At 39.0% G+C, this 15,839-nt stretch overlaps 1 protein-coding gene and 1 long non-coding RNA gene across 3 annotated transcripts; one reads left to right on the top strand and one right to left on the bottom strand.

The window, feature by feature from the left end:
- Positions 1 to 2,163, bottom strand: LOC147501888 (uncharacterized). Of its 2 annotated transcripts, XR_015219886.1 has the most exons (3): positions 2,055 to 2,163; positions 839 to 1,094; positions 1 to 626 (listed from the first exon to the last, which is right to left on the bottom strand). It is a non-coding gene; the product is annotated as an uncharacterized LOC147501888 (long non-coding RNA). The 2 variants fall into 2 exon arrangements; XR_015219885.1 differs by lacking the exon at positions 2,055 to 2,163 and having other exon boundaries at positions 839 to 1,540.
- A 9,419-nt stretch (positions 2,164 to 11,582) lies between these two features.
- Positions 11,583 to 15,605, top strand: LOC147501887 (Homeodomain-like superfamily protein). The gene is made up of 2 exons (XM_086606901.1): positions 11,583 to 12,756; positions 15,290 to 15,605. Exon 1 carries the CDS (start codon positions 11,714 to 11,716, stop codon positions 12,752 to 12,754), a length of 1,041 nt encoding a protein of 346 aa, XP_086463027.1. The 5' UTR covers positions 11,583 to 11,713; the 3' UTR covers positions 12,755 to 12,756; positions 15,290 to 15,605.
- Positions 15,606 to 15,839: the final 234 nt, after the last annotated feature.

The raw sequence follows: 15,839 nt of genomic DNA, 5'->3' as shown, positions 1-15,839 counted from the left end.
TAGAGTACTAATAACTAAACACTGTAGATTGCTTTAATATTTAGTATTTGCGTCTTAAGTACTACGTAGATCAGCATAAAGTTTACAGATCCATTTTCTTCAGCCATATGCTCCAGAACCTGGCTAGAAATCACCGCAAGGAATTTACAGATAAAATATTCGGTTGAAGAACTTTGAACACAGCTAGTGCTTTTTTTAACCACAACGTTGATTTCAGTTCGGATGTTTACATGAATCGAATGATTCTACAATGTTTCCACCTTCAAGCATAACTTCCATGTGAACCGGGTGACCAGGTAGTGCATCGCAATGCTGAATTGTCTTCTCTATGCATGCTAAGTAAGTTACTGATAAGGTCTTTTTGGTCTGGAGAAACCACTTGTTCCTCTACAGCCAATTTCTTTTCACTTATGATGTCCATGATCATGTTTTGAATCCTTGAGCTTGCCCAAATGCTGCGATTGAAGGTGGTGAAAGGTAAATTCACTGGGACTGATAACAGGCCCTCTGGCCTCTACCATCTCTTCAAACCACTCCACCAATTTCTCTCTTTTTGTTCCATGCTCCAACCCAAACAAAAGAGAGCAAATTATGTTGAATGTAAGAGTTTTGATGAGTGGGAATACCTGCATATAATTTTTTCCCATGTTATATATTCTGTTTCTGAAAAAGAAAAAGATAAGGGTTCACAAAGCCAAATGTTTAGTGATCATTAGTTTTATAAGATTCTTGTCAAGGATAAAAAGAATGAAGCTATTCGATTAGACATGAACCATTCAACGAATGGCTTTCTAGTGGCTGCAACCAGATAGAAACGACAACATAATCTCAATCTGACCTCAGCTCTTGAAAGGTTGTGATCAGTGCTGGGAAGTGGACTTGTGTCAATAATGATGAGTTGATAATAACACCACCGTTTGGCTCCTTTCCATCAAAGTAATCCCTAAGGAGTTGTTGAACCTTGGGAATTCTGGTACAGGTCCCATTGTCTTCCTGAATAGGTCATTGTTCAACTCTTCAAATCTTGCTCGGGTTAGTGGTTCTGAGAAATCCAAACCATCATAAAGAGATTCAATCTCCACCCGGACCTGGTGCTGGTTACTCAAGGCAATCAATATACGAAAGTAAATCGTGAATTTTTCAGCACAAAGAATCGAATCAAATTCTAGCACCATGAAGAAAACCCAATGGAAAACTAACGTGAAAGCCACTTTTAATAGTTTTACTACACCTGCTCATATCTTGATGCTCTTTACTACAACATCATACATTAATTGTATGTTGTAAGAGCTTGAGCTATTAACGAATGTGGTTTTTTGAAGCCAAGGCACATGAGAAGGTGGACTGACCAGAATCACTAAGTATACATCAACTGCTATGCATATTTATATAGAGGGAGTTCATGTTTTCAAAAGTGTGAATTGAAATAAGCAATGTTTGAGAAGCAATCTACTTGAAGCAACCTAAGGTTTCCTATCATGTCCCTTCAATTTACAGTCCGTTCCTTCTGCATTTGCACACACAAATCTATGTGGACTCATCGCATTAAAAAAGCTTAGTTAATTCAGAAGTAAGGTTTACACATAAATCTTTCACATAGAAATCTAATAGATGGTAAATAATACTTGAGTATGCTTGCAGATTTGGAGCTTAACAACGAAAACGTCTATGTATTGAGTAAGTGACTAACAAAATCAAAGTATACGAAAACAGACAAATTCAAATATTTGGATTTCCAACAACTCAAGTGGAAACATATGCTCCTAAATGGCAAATGCTGAGGAATATAAGAAATGGGAATTCTGGGAGTGCTGTTGCTGTGATGAGAAATTTCAAGGCAGGAAGGCTTTATTGTTTATCAAGCTAGTATTTTTTTTTTGGACGCATATATGCAATATGGGTCTCATACATATAAGCAAGGTAGTTCTTTCTGTTATATTTTCTCTCCTCTTTCACTTTCTTTCCTCAAATCATCTCTTTCTCTTTACTTTAAAACTCTAGGTGATATTCAACTACCCCCAATAACATAAAGCTCATAAGTAATTTCTAATTACCTCGCTGCAACCACTTTATGGGTAGTATGTCGAGTTTTATTGTCCAATCCTCGCTCTTTTCGTTTGGAGGAAAATCAAAGTAAAAAGGTGATATAGCAAAGGTTTCCTTGAGCTTCGGAAGGAATCGGAACTACCATATTACTATGATGGAAAGATTTATTGTGATCCATTTCCTCCTAAATATGAAAAAGAACCTGCTTGAACCTGTTTGAAATATTAGCACATAATTAATATACACACACTCAAAAGTAAATGATATAGTGGTCATCAAGAAATTGTACTTGTAATTCTATAGACTACATTCTTTGTCGAGTTTTTCTAGACGCGTCTACTTAGAGTTTAGCTCTGGATTCCATATGTAACGATAATATGATGTCAATTACTCATTTACTTTTCCAAAAGGTAATCCAAGATAAATTAAATGAAAACACCCATTATAAGCACTTTTAACAGTGAACTCACCCGCATTATGCCATCCCCAAATCTTATCCTCCAAATGAGAGACCTTATGAAAGATATAGAGCAATTTTTCAATTGTGTATTCAATTGACGAAACCTAGTTCCACGATCCATCACTGCACTAATGAAGTTTGCAACATACTTTCGGTTCAAATCTGTGGCTCAAGTGGTAATCTTTCACCATTGACACTTTTAGCAACGCTATGCAAATAACCATTTCTTTGTTGACCAACTCCTATGGTCAGTTGCTTATCACCCATGTCGAGATTATCATGGGCCAACTGGGACTCGAAAAAATCAACGTAATAATTATAAGTTAAGCCGGCGACCCAAATGGTGAAATGCAAATTATCCTATCATATAAACATCATTTGAGAAATTTCAAGTGAAATTAGAGAATTGAGAGAGCTTTTGTGAAATAAGATAGATAACAAATATCTAAGTAATGAAAGATTTTCACCAAGGGTTCATATGTGTTTGGAGTTGTACCTATAAAATAACATCTTAATATCACTATAGAGTATAGTCAATCCATTATTATGCAAACTTACCGCTCCATCGGTTTCGGAAAAGAAAATTGCAATCGCATTTTCTTGGCTTTTTCAAAATAGCATGGGTATTATCACGATCATCTTCAAGTTTCTTGATTCTGATTCCATCTCTTCAAAATTTAGGCTCGCTCTTCATCCAAACCATTCTCCTCAACATCAACTCTTTCATCCTCACTTCCAACGCTTTGAGAACTATTTGGGCCCTCATCCATAGATCTATGTCCTTTACAAACTCGTCATTTACATCTATGTTTCGAACAAATGGATGGACTTACTTTCCATAAGAGGAATTTTTATGTGACGCCTTAATTTGTTTCTTATCTGTTGAGAATAAGAGAGAGATTATCATGAATAATATGTTTACCCATCCTCTCTCTTGCCTTCACAATTCCTGTAAGATTGCTTGAAGATTCACGTTAAGCCTTTGATTTGAAACACGGTACTAAAATGAAAAAGAATGAGATAAGATTTAAGAACGGCTTAAGAATGGAGATAAAATTTAAGAATTGAGATAAGATTTAAGAAAGGTTTTATCTACTTATCTGGAATTTCTTAACAATTGAATTAAAAAAAAGGGCGAATATGGGCGTAGAATTCATTTTTTTAGGTAAAATATGATGTGTCAGTCCCAGAGAAAAAAGGGGGCTGACGTGGGTCACTGGGAGCATTCTCAACTACTCAGTATTAATGGTCTTTGATTTGTTTTCTTTCATTTTCACATTATAGAAATACAAAAAACCAAACAAACCAAAAACAAACAAACAAACCCGGCCACTCGGCTTCCTCCTCCACCACCCTCCTTTTCTTCTTCCATAATCAACATTCTCGACTACAAAAGAAACTACGAAGATGAACACAATACAAAAGTACAAAACATATGTACGTCTAGGTTTCGAGAGAGACAAGCTTTTGTTCTAAATTATTTACTCTTAGTTTTGAGAGAGAAAGATCAACATAATTTCAATTATACTTAAATATATCTCTCCACGGGGGGGGTGTGGGTTCAGTAAAAGCAAAACTAAAACATAGAATATGACGGTTTCTAATTTTCATGTTGCCTTCTTGTTTTTCAATTTTCCCACTCCCTGTGAATCAAATAAGATGAGAGGTGGCAGAGAAAGCTCGTTTTTATTTATTTTTATTTCTTGAGTTTGTTATTTAAAAGCTTTGTGGGGGTTTTTTGTGTTTAAAATAATACGAAGAAAAGAAAACGACAGTTTACTTGCCTATAAATGTGTGCACGTGGTATTCAATTTCCAATCCTAGAAACCGGTTATTGCATAGCCCTGGACTCATACCAAATTGTACCAAGTGTTTGTACAGCACGCTGCTAAGCCTACATGACCAGTTTTCTATTCAGTGCATAAGGACAACTTGGCCGAGTAGGGATATTCAGTTATCAATTAAAAGGGACATGAGGCGGGCTGGAGCAGGGAGCGTTGTTACGAACAGTGTAGGGGAAATAATTGAATATGCAGTTCGCAGATTCAAGGCATGCCAAGTAGAAGAAGCTTAGATGCATGCAGTTGAGGTTGCTATCAAATTAGCATAACAACTACTATGCTGTTGGGAGATTTCACTAGAAAGTCACACCTCAATCTAGTTACTTTCTATCCCAAATGATTTCAACTTGGAGCTCACACCAAGAAAATCACCCACCCAAGACTTTGGTAGTTATCACAACAAACTCAAACAAGCAAAGCCACCAATTTATCATCACCCATAGCAAGCAAACAATAATAATGGAAGTAAATCATGCAAGAGACCAAAGATTTAAGGTGGTTCGGTAAATATTACCTACATCCACACAAGAGCCAAGTTTCCTTTATAAAGCAAATTGGAGAGTTTACAAGAGATATCAAGAATCAAAACAAGAGGCCTCACTCAAACCCTAGCTCGATAGAGCTCCCACAATACCCAAGAAATGAATCTCTCAAAGTTATCTCAAAACCCTAATCTATTTCCTTTATATAGGTGTACATAGAAAAAAGGGGAGAAAAATGGGTTTGGGGCGAAATATCGACAAATCGTCGAAAATTCCAAAGAAGTTTCAAAACTCTAAAAGCTTCTTTGGTGAGATCTGGGAGCTTCACTCGCTCGACGGTTCCACAACCCAACAATCTCCCACTTGGAACCTTCGAGATTCTACATGCACATCACAACTCAATTGTAACAACTCCATCCAATTTCAATTTACTAAAGAAACACTTTCGGCTCATCCATCATGGTTTCAATCAAGAAGACCCACCGGGTTGAACACAACTTCAACTTCTCGATGAGGCACGGTCTTGAAATCAACATATCCGGCCGGATTCTCACTCCCTCGGATCTTCTCAAGTGCCAAAACCTCATCCTCCAACGGAGATCGGATAAAATGATACCGGAGACCAATGTGCTTGGTCCTAGAATGAAAGGCGGAATTCTTAGCAAGATGTATAGCACTCGATCAAGTCCTGTAACACACTTCTCTCTTGCTTCATCCCAAGCTCTTCCATCAATCCCTCGTAACGGATCATCTCTTTGCTTGCCTTTGTACGCGGCCACATACTCGCCCTTCAGAATCGAGAAATCCAACTCATCGGTAGCACACCTCCATAAAGACATAACCAAAGCTTCTTCTTGCGATCTACCTCACCCCGCAAAGTCGGCATCCACATACCCTTTTTAAGTTCACAACACCCTTCCATAACATAGGCATTTCTCTGTAGTACCTCTCCGGATATCTCAATATCCACTTCACGGCTTCCCAATGTTGCTTGCCAGGATTAGACATAAATCTCATCGGCGGCTCCCCCTTGCTTGGGGGCTATATCCTGACGCGTGCAAACCATGGCATACATAAGACTTCCAATGGCGAGGCGTATGGTATCTTAGCCATGAAGTTTCTTTCCTCAACAAATCTTGGGAGAGTGTTCCTTGGACAACTTGAAGTGGATCGCCAAAGGTGTGCAAACCGGTTTCGCGACTACCCATGTTGAACCTCTTCAATACCTTCTCAATATATACTTTCGGCTGAGACAACTCGAATACCTTTTTGCTATCTCTTCCTCGGTCCTCATCCCTAGAATCTGTTTCGCTTACACCCAAGTCCTTCATAGAGAACTCACTTGCTAACTTCTCTTTCAATCTCCCAATTTCGACATATCGGAACTTGCTACTAACATATCATCAACATATAGCAACAGGGATGACGTAGGCTGAGTCGAACCTCTTGAAGTAGCAACAATGGTGAATGGTTACTTATAGTAGCCATTTCCTTGCATGAAGTTATCAAACTTCCGTACCCCTTTACTAGGGGCTTGCTTCAAACCATACAAGCTCTTTTCGAGCACGATACCATATTCTCTTTTACCGCTTCTTGATGAACCCTCCGGTTCTTTGATGTAAATTTCCTCAACTAGGTCACCATGGAGGAAGGCGGTTTTAACATCCAACTACTCAAGATACAAATCTTCCACAACACAACAATACTCAACACCGACCCGAATAGTATTCGGTTTCACCACGGGAGAATATCTCGTGAAGTCAACCCCTTGCTTTTTCTGCTGAAAACCCTTGACTACTAGCCTCGCTTTGTATCTCTGGGAACCATCATGTTCCTCTTTGACTCTAAACACCCATTTGTTTTGTAGAGCCTTCTTGCCCATGGGTAATTTGGCTAACTCCCCATGCCACTACTAGAGATGAGGGACTTCATCTCATCTTGCATAACAAGCTCCCACTTGCTTGCATCACTCACCTCCAATGCTTCATCATAGCATTGGGGCTCGCCACCATCGATGAAGTAGCAAGTAATTCACATAGGTGGAGGGTGGATATCTCGTTACTTTCGGTACATGTGGCCCGGATGTCTTCCTTGGGGCACGAGGTGGAGATGGACTTCGGTGGTGTAGTATCATTATTATTCTCTGAGTTACTACTACTTATCATCCTCATTTGTGGGGCTCCCACTATACCACGACTTACATCGAAGTCTTCCAACTCAACATACTCTGTGCCGCTCTCTGTACCCGATTCCTTGGTTTGTGCTTCATCTCTATCCTTGTACATCACCTTCTCATTAAACACAACATCTCTACTACGAATGATTTTCCGATTTTGATCATCCCAAAAGCGATACCCAAAATCATCACCGCCATAGCCGATGAAGGTGCACTTTAGTGACTTAGCATCAAGCTTGCTTCTAGCTTGGTCACTAATGTGGACATAGGACACACAACCAAACACCTTCAAATGGGAAAGGTTCACATCCTTCCCGCTCCACACTTCCTCTGGAATCTTAAAATCCAAAGGTACTGATGGTCCTCTATTGATCAGGTAAGGCTCTTTGTGCTAACACTTTCGCCCAAAACTGCTTGGGTAAGCTTTACTGAGTAATGCGCATACACCTAGCTCTCTCTCTCCGTGTTCTATTCATCCGCTCTGCAACCCCATTCTGGCGAGGTGTCCCCGCAAAGTCTTTTCCATCTTAATGCCATTGTCGAGACAAAGACTTCTTAAAACCGAATCCTCATACTCTCCACCGTTGTCGGATCTCGAACTTCTTTACTTTCAAGCTTGTCTCATTCTCAACCATGGCCTTCCAAGTCTTGAATACTTCAAATACTTCGACTTGTGTCTCAAGAAATAGACCCACACCTTCCTAGTATGGTCATCAATGAATGTCACAAAATATGACTTTCCGCCAAGTGAAGAGACATTAGCTGGCCCCCAGACATCTGTATGAATCAACTCAAGCCTTCTTGCTTTCGGAGTCTGACCCATTCTCTCGAAAACTCACCGCTTCTGCTTTCCAAATACACAATTCTCACAGAAGTCAATTTCAGTCGACTGTAACTTTGGGAGTTTACCAGAAGAGTGAAGGATTTTCATTCATTTCTCACTCATGTGACCAAGTCTGCGGTGCCAAACATTCGGATCCTCTTTGCCATGTGCCACGACAATCGACTCACAACCATGTGCAGTCATGTAGAGAGTACCATCTTTCTTACCATTTGCAACAATCAATGAACCCTTCGAGACCTTCCAAGTATCACCGGTGAAGAATGTAACAAATCCTTCACTTGCCAATTGCCCCACAGAAATCAAATTCTTCCTCAAATCCGGGCGATTGTCCGGCGTCCCTCAATAACCATGACGAGCCATTCATCTTGACATGCACGCCACCCCTTTGCCGAATGTCACAAGGTTGGTCATCATCGAGAAAGACCGTTCCAAGGTCACCTTCGGTGTAGTTCTCAAGGAACTCTCGATGTGAGGTAGCATGGAAAGATGCGCCGGAATCAAGTACCCAAGACTCCTTCTTGTGCTCCATCGAACATATCAAAGCGTCATCTACCATCTCAACAACATTAGCTTCTTGATTCTTTTTCTTGTTCTTATTAATGTTGTTGTTGTTTCTTGGTGCCGGATAATTGGGGCTATAGTGGCCAAGCCTACCACAATTATAGCACACCACTTCACTAATGTCTCGAGGTTTGTGTTCAACGCTTTGCAATTGGGGGGCTTGAGATTTCGATCTCCCCCTCCACTTCTTCTTACCACGATTCCTGTTTGAATTTCTCCCCTACTTTCGATTCAATGCCGATCACCGAAGCCGAAGTTGACCCGAAGATGAAGGATAATCCCGCCTCTCGGTTCCTCGGTTAGTATCATACTAACAACGTGCTCAAACTTCAACTTGGTCATTCCCGCAGAGCCACTAATAGCCACAACTGTAGCCTTCCAACTTGGAGGCATTTGTCCAAGTATCGCCAAAGCTAGCACCTCATCACTAAATGTAATCTCAACCGACTCCAATTGGTCCTTAGTTTGGTTGAATTCATTTAAGTGATCCTTGAAGGATGTCCCCTCCGACATTCTCATACTAAATAGCTTGGTGATTAAATAGACTTTGTTCGCGGCGAGGGTTGTTCATACATCGTAGTAAGTGCCTCCATGAGACTTCGCCATCTTCTCTCGATCTTAATATTGAAGGCTACCGACTTCGAAAGACTCAATCGGATTGTGGCCAAGGCCTTTCTATCTTGCAAATCCCATTTGTCTTGCGGAATCTCCTCAGGCTTCTCACTTATCAACGTTTCCATCAAATCCTTTTGATAGAGAACGTCCTCAATTTGCATCTTCCAATAGCCAAAGTTTGTTCCATCAAACTTCTCTATCCTGTAGCTTTCTTTGTCGGTCGTCATGACTTTACTGAATCAAAACCAACAGTGGAGAACCTCTCAGAGGAATTTTCTCAAACACCTAGCCTCCAATGCTAAAGGTGAAGTCTTTTCCTCACACACCCTGTAGCTCTGTTACAGTCCTGTAGCTCTGATACCACTTGTTGGGAGATTTCACTAGAAAGTCACACCTCAATCTAGTTACTTTCTATCCCAAATGATTTCAACTTGGAGCTCACACCAAGGAAATCACCCACCCAAGACTTTGGTAGTTATCACAACAAACTCAAACAAGCAAAGCCACCAATTTATCATCACCCATAGCAAGCAAACAATAATAATGGAAGTAAATCATGCAAAGAGACACAAAGATTTAAGGTGGTTCGGTAAATATTACCTACATCCACACAAGAGCCAAGTTTCCTTTATAGCAAAGATTGGAGAGTTTACAAGAGATATCAAGAATCAAGAACAAGAGGCCTCACTCAAACCCTAGCTCAATAGAGCTCCCACAATACCCAAGAAATGAATCTCTCAAAGTTATCTCAAAACCCTAATCTATTTCCTTTATATAGGTGTACATAGAAAAAAAGGGAGAAAAATGGGTTTGGGGCCGAAATATCGACAAATCGTCGAAATTCCAAAGAAGTTTCAAAACTCTAAAGCTTGCTGGTGAGATACCGGAGCTTCACTCGCTCGACGGTTCCACAACCCAACATATGCAAGGATGTGGTATTTGAAGGTTATCAAAGCTTGTTCAGAGTTAGAATGTGTATGCACTTTGTTTGCTATTAGGGATGCAATTAGGTTGAAGTGTTGAGTTCGTCTTTTGAATCAAGTAGTTTTAAATGGGTAAGTAGGAATGGGGATGCACACTCCTTAGCTAAGTGGGCATGTTTCCAGATGGATAGAAGGGATCTTCCAAGTTCTATACATGATCTTTAACGTGAACCATATGTTCTCTTAATTATTTTAATATGTATATATATATATATAGAGTAAGAGTAATTCTATGGAGACAGGACTGACGTGTCTGGCAATTTTTTACTACTCTCACAAATCTACTACTCAAACAAAGAAATTAAACAAAATTACTCTATTACCCTTCTTATTTCCAATTTCTCATCTAATAATGTTTTAGAGTTTCTAGAATACACGGGATATATGGGTACGGAGTCATCTCTTACCTTAGCCCAGATGTGAGAGTGCACCTGTTAGATTTTGCAATAATGTTTTATACTCTTAGACTCTGTAAATTGAAATTCTTCGTCACTAAAGAACATAAAATTAGAAGAAAATTTTATTTGAGAATTGGATTTGTTGGAAAAGACGATTCCAAAAATTTATTAATGAAAAAAGGTTTTCACAAATTTTGCACTTGTAAGAGATTTTGTCTCCAATAAAAACATAAAGATATCACCATCTCTTTTTTTTTAAAAAAAAAAAAAAATTAGTCTTGTTCAGTGTTTACCAGTGGAAGAGAGAATGAGAAGAGTCAATGTTAGGAGGGATTGGAGGCTATTTTCGGTTTTTAATTTTTTTTCATGTGAGAAAGAGATTAAAGAATCAGAAATAGCTTACCACATCATTCATGTCACTAAACCAGGCTAAAAATAATGTCACCCTAGAATTATTGATAGAGAAATGTTTATTGAAAAAAAATATCAATCAACACTAGTCCTGCGGTCCTTCCCCATTTATTAGTATTGTTTTCGACAACAGTACGATACAGATGCGCAAAATGCCTTAATTTTTTCACAACAGTACGATACAGATGCTTCGTTGTACGTAGTATTCACTATTCAATACCAAATTCTTTTGGTTTCCATCTTCCAGTCCCTCAACAAAAATATTAGTGGCCTAGCCTACTTGACCAATCGATTTTCCAAAAGTAAGATCTATTTGGTGCACCAACCACATTCATCTTTGTGGGTTGCTTCGTTATTTAATCACTTAAACTATGGACTAACTCAACATAGTTGCATATTACTTACCAATATATCACTTTCATCTTTGACTTACTGGACCAAAGCTTGAGATTTCTTGCGGATACAATGTATGTAAATAACACGCACTGATAACACATATGATATTTAAATAAATAAATGTAAATTGAAGTGATGTCGCTTTCGATACATTTTTAAGTTGTTTAACACAACTAAACACGAACCGCTTTATATTGACAATAACCTAAAATTTATAGATACTTTGCGATCATTCTATGGGTAACTCGATTTGTAGCCTCAAACAGTCAAACCCATATACTTGGGCTGAAATCCAAATTTTCGTGAAAAACAAAGCAGTCCAAAAAGTGGGTTTGCGCCCAACCCCAGTCCACGCACATGGCGCATGTTAGCATCGAACAACTCCGTAACCACATTCATCTTTTAACCACCCCACCCACCACCACCACCGCTTCCACCACCACCCCACAAAATAAAAAAAAAATCCCCATCCTCAAAACCCCCCCAAAAAAAAAAAAAAAATGTCTCAGCCATCTTCTTCATCTGCACCACCACAAGAACAAAAAACACCAACAAACATAATACCCCAACTTCAATTCTCAACTTCAATACCCAAAAAAACACAACCACTACCGTGGACCCACCTAGAAACAGTAAACTTAATAGAAGCATATCAAGAAAAATGGTACTCTTTAAAAAGAGGTCAATTAAAAGCAAGTCAATGGGAAGAAGTAGCTAATGCTGTTGCTACTCGATGTGGGTTTAAAGAATTATCAAAATCCGCTACACAATGTAGACATAAGATGGAAAAACTGCGTAAACGATATCGAACAGAGAAACAAAGACCTTATCCTTCTGTTTGGGCTTATTTTGATATGATGGATTTTATGGAACGTGGTCCTTTTCCTATTTCTGCTAGGCCGAGTCCCGTTTCGATGGTTCAGCTGATTGGGTCTGGGCAGGGGAGAGTTGTTTCTCGGTCTTCGGATGAGGAGGAGGATGATGATGAGGAGGAGAATGAGGAGGAGGATGGAATTAATATGAATAGTAATAGTAGTAATAGTAATAAGTCGAGGAGTATTAATCATATTGTGCGTAGACCACCTATGGCGTCGCCAATTTTTGATGCATTGCCATTGCCGCCTAGGTGGAATGGTAGCGGAGGAGGGCGAGCGGGAGGGGGAGATGGAGTTGGGGTTTCGAGGTTTTTGAGGAATCCGATGTTTAGGAAGAGAAAAAGGTCTTTTGAAGTTGATGATGTGGGGGAGGAGGAAGAAGAGGAGGAGGTGGAGGAGGATAGTGGGAGGTTGTTATCGGAGTTGGCATCGGTTGTTCGAGCATTTGGCGAAGGGTTTGTTAGAGTGGAGAATATGAAGTTGGAAATGATGAAGGAAACGGAGAAACAACGGATAGAGATGGAGAAGAAAAGAATGGAAATGATTCTTGAATCACAGAGGAGTATTGTGGATACTATTACGAGAACGTTTGATTTGCATAAGAAGCCCGAGAAGACGGAAGAGCATAAGAAGTCTGAGAAGACAGAAGAGACGACGTTAATTTGAAGGTTCGGATTGTTTTTTTTTCTTGATAGTAATTAATTTTGTCATGGTGGTAATAATAAGCTGTGTTGCATGTAGCCTGTTATGTGTAGTCAATTTTGGTTGAATTTGGGATATGGCATGACGATTTGAAATGGAACACATCATTGAATTTCCTTTATGCTTCATAGAAAACTGAATGATGAATTTCTCCAATGTGGCTTCATTATCTTCCACCTAGGTACTAAGATTGCCGATACTAGTGGTTAGATAAGAACTGTTTATTTTGTGCACAACTAGACAACTAGTAGAGCAAACTAGAATGACGTGTGCAACCGATCTTATTGCTCCCACACAAAGCTTCACTTGTATAAGCAACCTACGAGCTGTGTATTCATATATTTTTTTATTTCTTCAAATCCTAGGGACTAAGTGCATTTGTAAACCCATCAAACGCAGTTAAATGTTTGAACTTTGGTTAACCTGCTTCTCTTTGCGTATTCTTGATATACTACAATTCATTATATTATAAGAAAGCTATTGGGATTTCTCTAACATCTGACATTCTTGCTTACTTGAGAAAACTTATTTTACGAGCTCAAAAGCATCTTTACGTTATATTTTCACAACTGACACCAGTTTCCTTGTTAAAGGTTGTGAATGAGCCACATAATTTCTATTCCTCCTTTATGCTTTGATGGCTTGATGCTACGTTTTATCGGAGCATCTCTAATTCTGTTGAAATAATACAATCGTTTGTTCTTTGTTATTCTATCAGCATTATAGTTTCTAATAGACTAAGGATGTTACTGGAAGTACAACTCATGTTTGAATTTTTCTACTCTGGTTAAGCAACTGCCTCAAAGTACTACACGCTGATTGTGCTTGCCTTAGATTCCATATATGCGTTCTGGTTGGACGATTTGTTGATATGTTCGACATATCTCCTTCTCAGTAAACAAATTGGTCATTCCTAGATGTAATGATTTGAATTTTAGGTAGTATTTCAGATTTAAACTTTCCGGTCCAGAATCTATGAAGTCAGGTTGGTAACATCTTGGCGAGAGAGAACCTATCTCTTTGAATGAAGTAGAATTAAGTCAATTAAAGTTGGCCGTTTCTCTAATTGAGGAGGGACAATTTTTGTTTTTTTGTGAAGCTGCTTCAAAGGATGTATGGTTGAAGTTACGGCTCTATTTCATATTAAGGGCTTGAAGTTATGGTTCCCTTGCTAGAGGCGATTGAGAATTTGTTACGTTACTGCTTTTTCGATTTTCTTTGTAGACTATAGGCAAAGTTGCAATAGACTTTAACACAAGATTCCAAGTATAATGGTGTTGGTGTACATGTTAGACAGGATAATATTATAAGAATTGGGTACTAATGTGACAATTTGGACCAATGTGAATGAATTGGTTTTGTGTACCCACAAAAATGTTTGTCCCCTTTGCTTTCGTCTTTTAACTCCATCAAATGTAACTAGGCGAAGAGTACGATTATCATTATCATCTGTCCTTGTTTCACACTTCTCTTTCGTCTTCCTCTTCCACCTCTTTTTCTGCTTCTTTAAGGAGGGGAAATCTTACCTGGAATCGTCTGTGTTAGCGTGTGTCCATGCATCCAATGCAAGTCCTGGCGTGCTATTGTGTCAGACACGGATGTTTCTGAAAATATGGTTTCCATTTTGCAGAGGTATCAATGGAAGCATACTTCCTTTATGATCCTTTCATTTTTGCTGGGTAAGTTAAATTGTATTAAAATGGGAAAAGGTACACAGAGTGTTTAGAGAGGCAAGATACTGCACTCTCTAAGGTCAAGCTAAATCAAGCATAGATTACTACCATTTATACTTATGGAGTAATGTACATCTCACTGAAATCTATAGAATGTTTGGAAAGCCCCTTCCTATCTGTGAATCCACTCCGGTTTGCCTTCGAAAACATTTCTTTCATCAACTGCAAGAGTTGGACCAGTCTTTGCCAAGGTGTCAGCAGTGATATTGCCCTCTCTGAAGATAGTGGTTATCTTCAGTTGATGATCTTCTTTGGTCGCATATGAGGTGTTAAGCTATTACCTATTTAATGTGATGACCCTCGTTTTTCAGGAGTTTTGTTAGTTCTCTATTGACTTGTTTTCTATGATGTCTTGATGATGTGAGCAACCTGTTACACAAGTTTGATTACCAAACTCTGTCTCCTTTCAACTTTCAATACTGTCGAGTTGTTCAATGTTTACATGACCGGTTAAATTTCGGAAAAAGGACTAAGCCGTTAAGGAGCTGTCAGGCTGTATAATACTGTATGTTGCACCTTTTAATTGCTGATATGAGATTATTCTGTCACTTCTACCAGCGGCGGTGCAAAGGGGAAACCTTTCTCCCTTTTAGTCAATGGAAAGGTTTAGTTTGCATTGGTATTTGCATCTGAGATCAAATGATAATCTGTGTTCACATTTCTTTGATATCTACTATTCTTCTTTAATTGCTATACATCTTAAATTTATAAGAAACAAGTTTCTGATGGTGTATATCTCCCTGATCTTACTTTGAATGTTTTGTAGGTTCACACAGTGGTGATGATGTGTGATGTAAGGCACATATTTGAAGCGTCTAGTGGTGGTTGATGAATAAAAGCAGCTTGGAGGGAGGGAAAACAAATAACTTTTATGGCACTGGCTTGACTGGTTAAAATGCTACTCTGGAATCTGGACAGATGATGGTAAATATAGGGACATGGCTGAATGTTTGCAGGGAGATAGGTGCAGGTTTGTAGGAAGTTGTAGTTGATGTGGTTACCTAGATAACGTACTTTTTTTATGCTATTGTTAATTAAGAGATCTTGTTTGTTGATTAGTGAAAATCTGTGTCTAGACTCTAGATTCATTCCATTCTCAGTTTTAAATGCTATGCTTGAAGAATTACTGATTCTTTTAAGTAGAGTTGGCGTGTTTGGGAGGATCGGATTAGCACCATTTGAGTATTTGACTCATGCGGTCCAGGGGTGCCCACCTCCACCCCACCCCGAATGTGGGCACTTCAAAAACTTTCTCGCTGTGGAATTTCCAACCTGTACAAGATTTTCCACGGTGGAACATTTTTTCTTGTTTTTTA

This window comes from Coptis chinensis, chromosome 4 (genome assembly GCF_015680905.1).
Source record: "Coptis chinensis isolate HL-2020 chromosome 4, ASM1568090v1, whole genome shotgun sequence".
NCBI classification, from domain to species: domain Eukaryota; kingdom Viridiplantae; phylum Streptophyta; class Magnoliopsida; order Ranunculales; family Ranunculaceae; genus Coptis; species Coptis chinensis.
The sequence above is the reverse complement of the archived record's forward strand: the minus strand, read 5'-3'. Positions and strand labels throughout refer to the sequence as shown.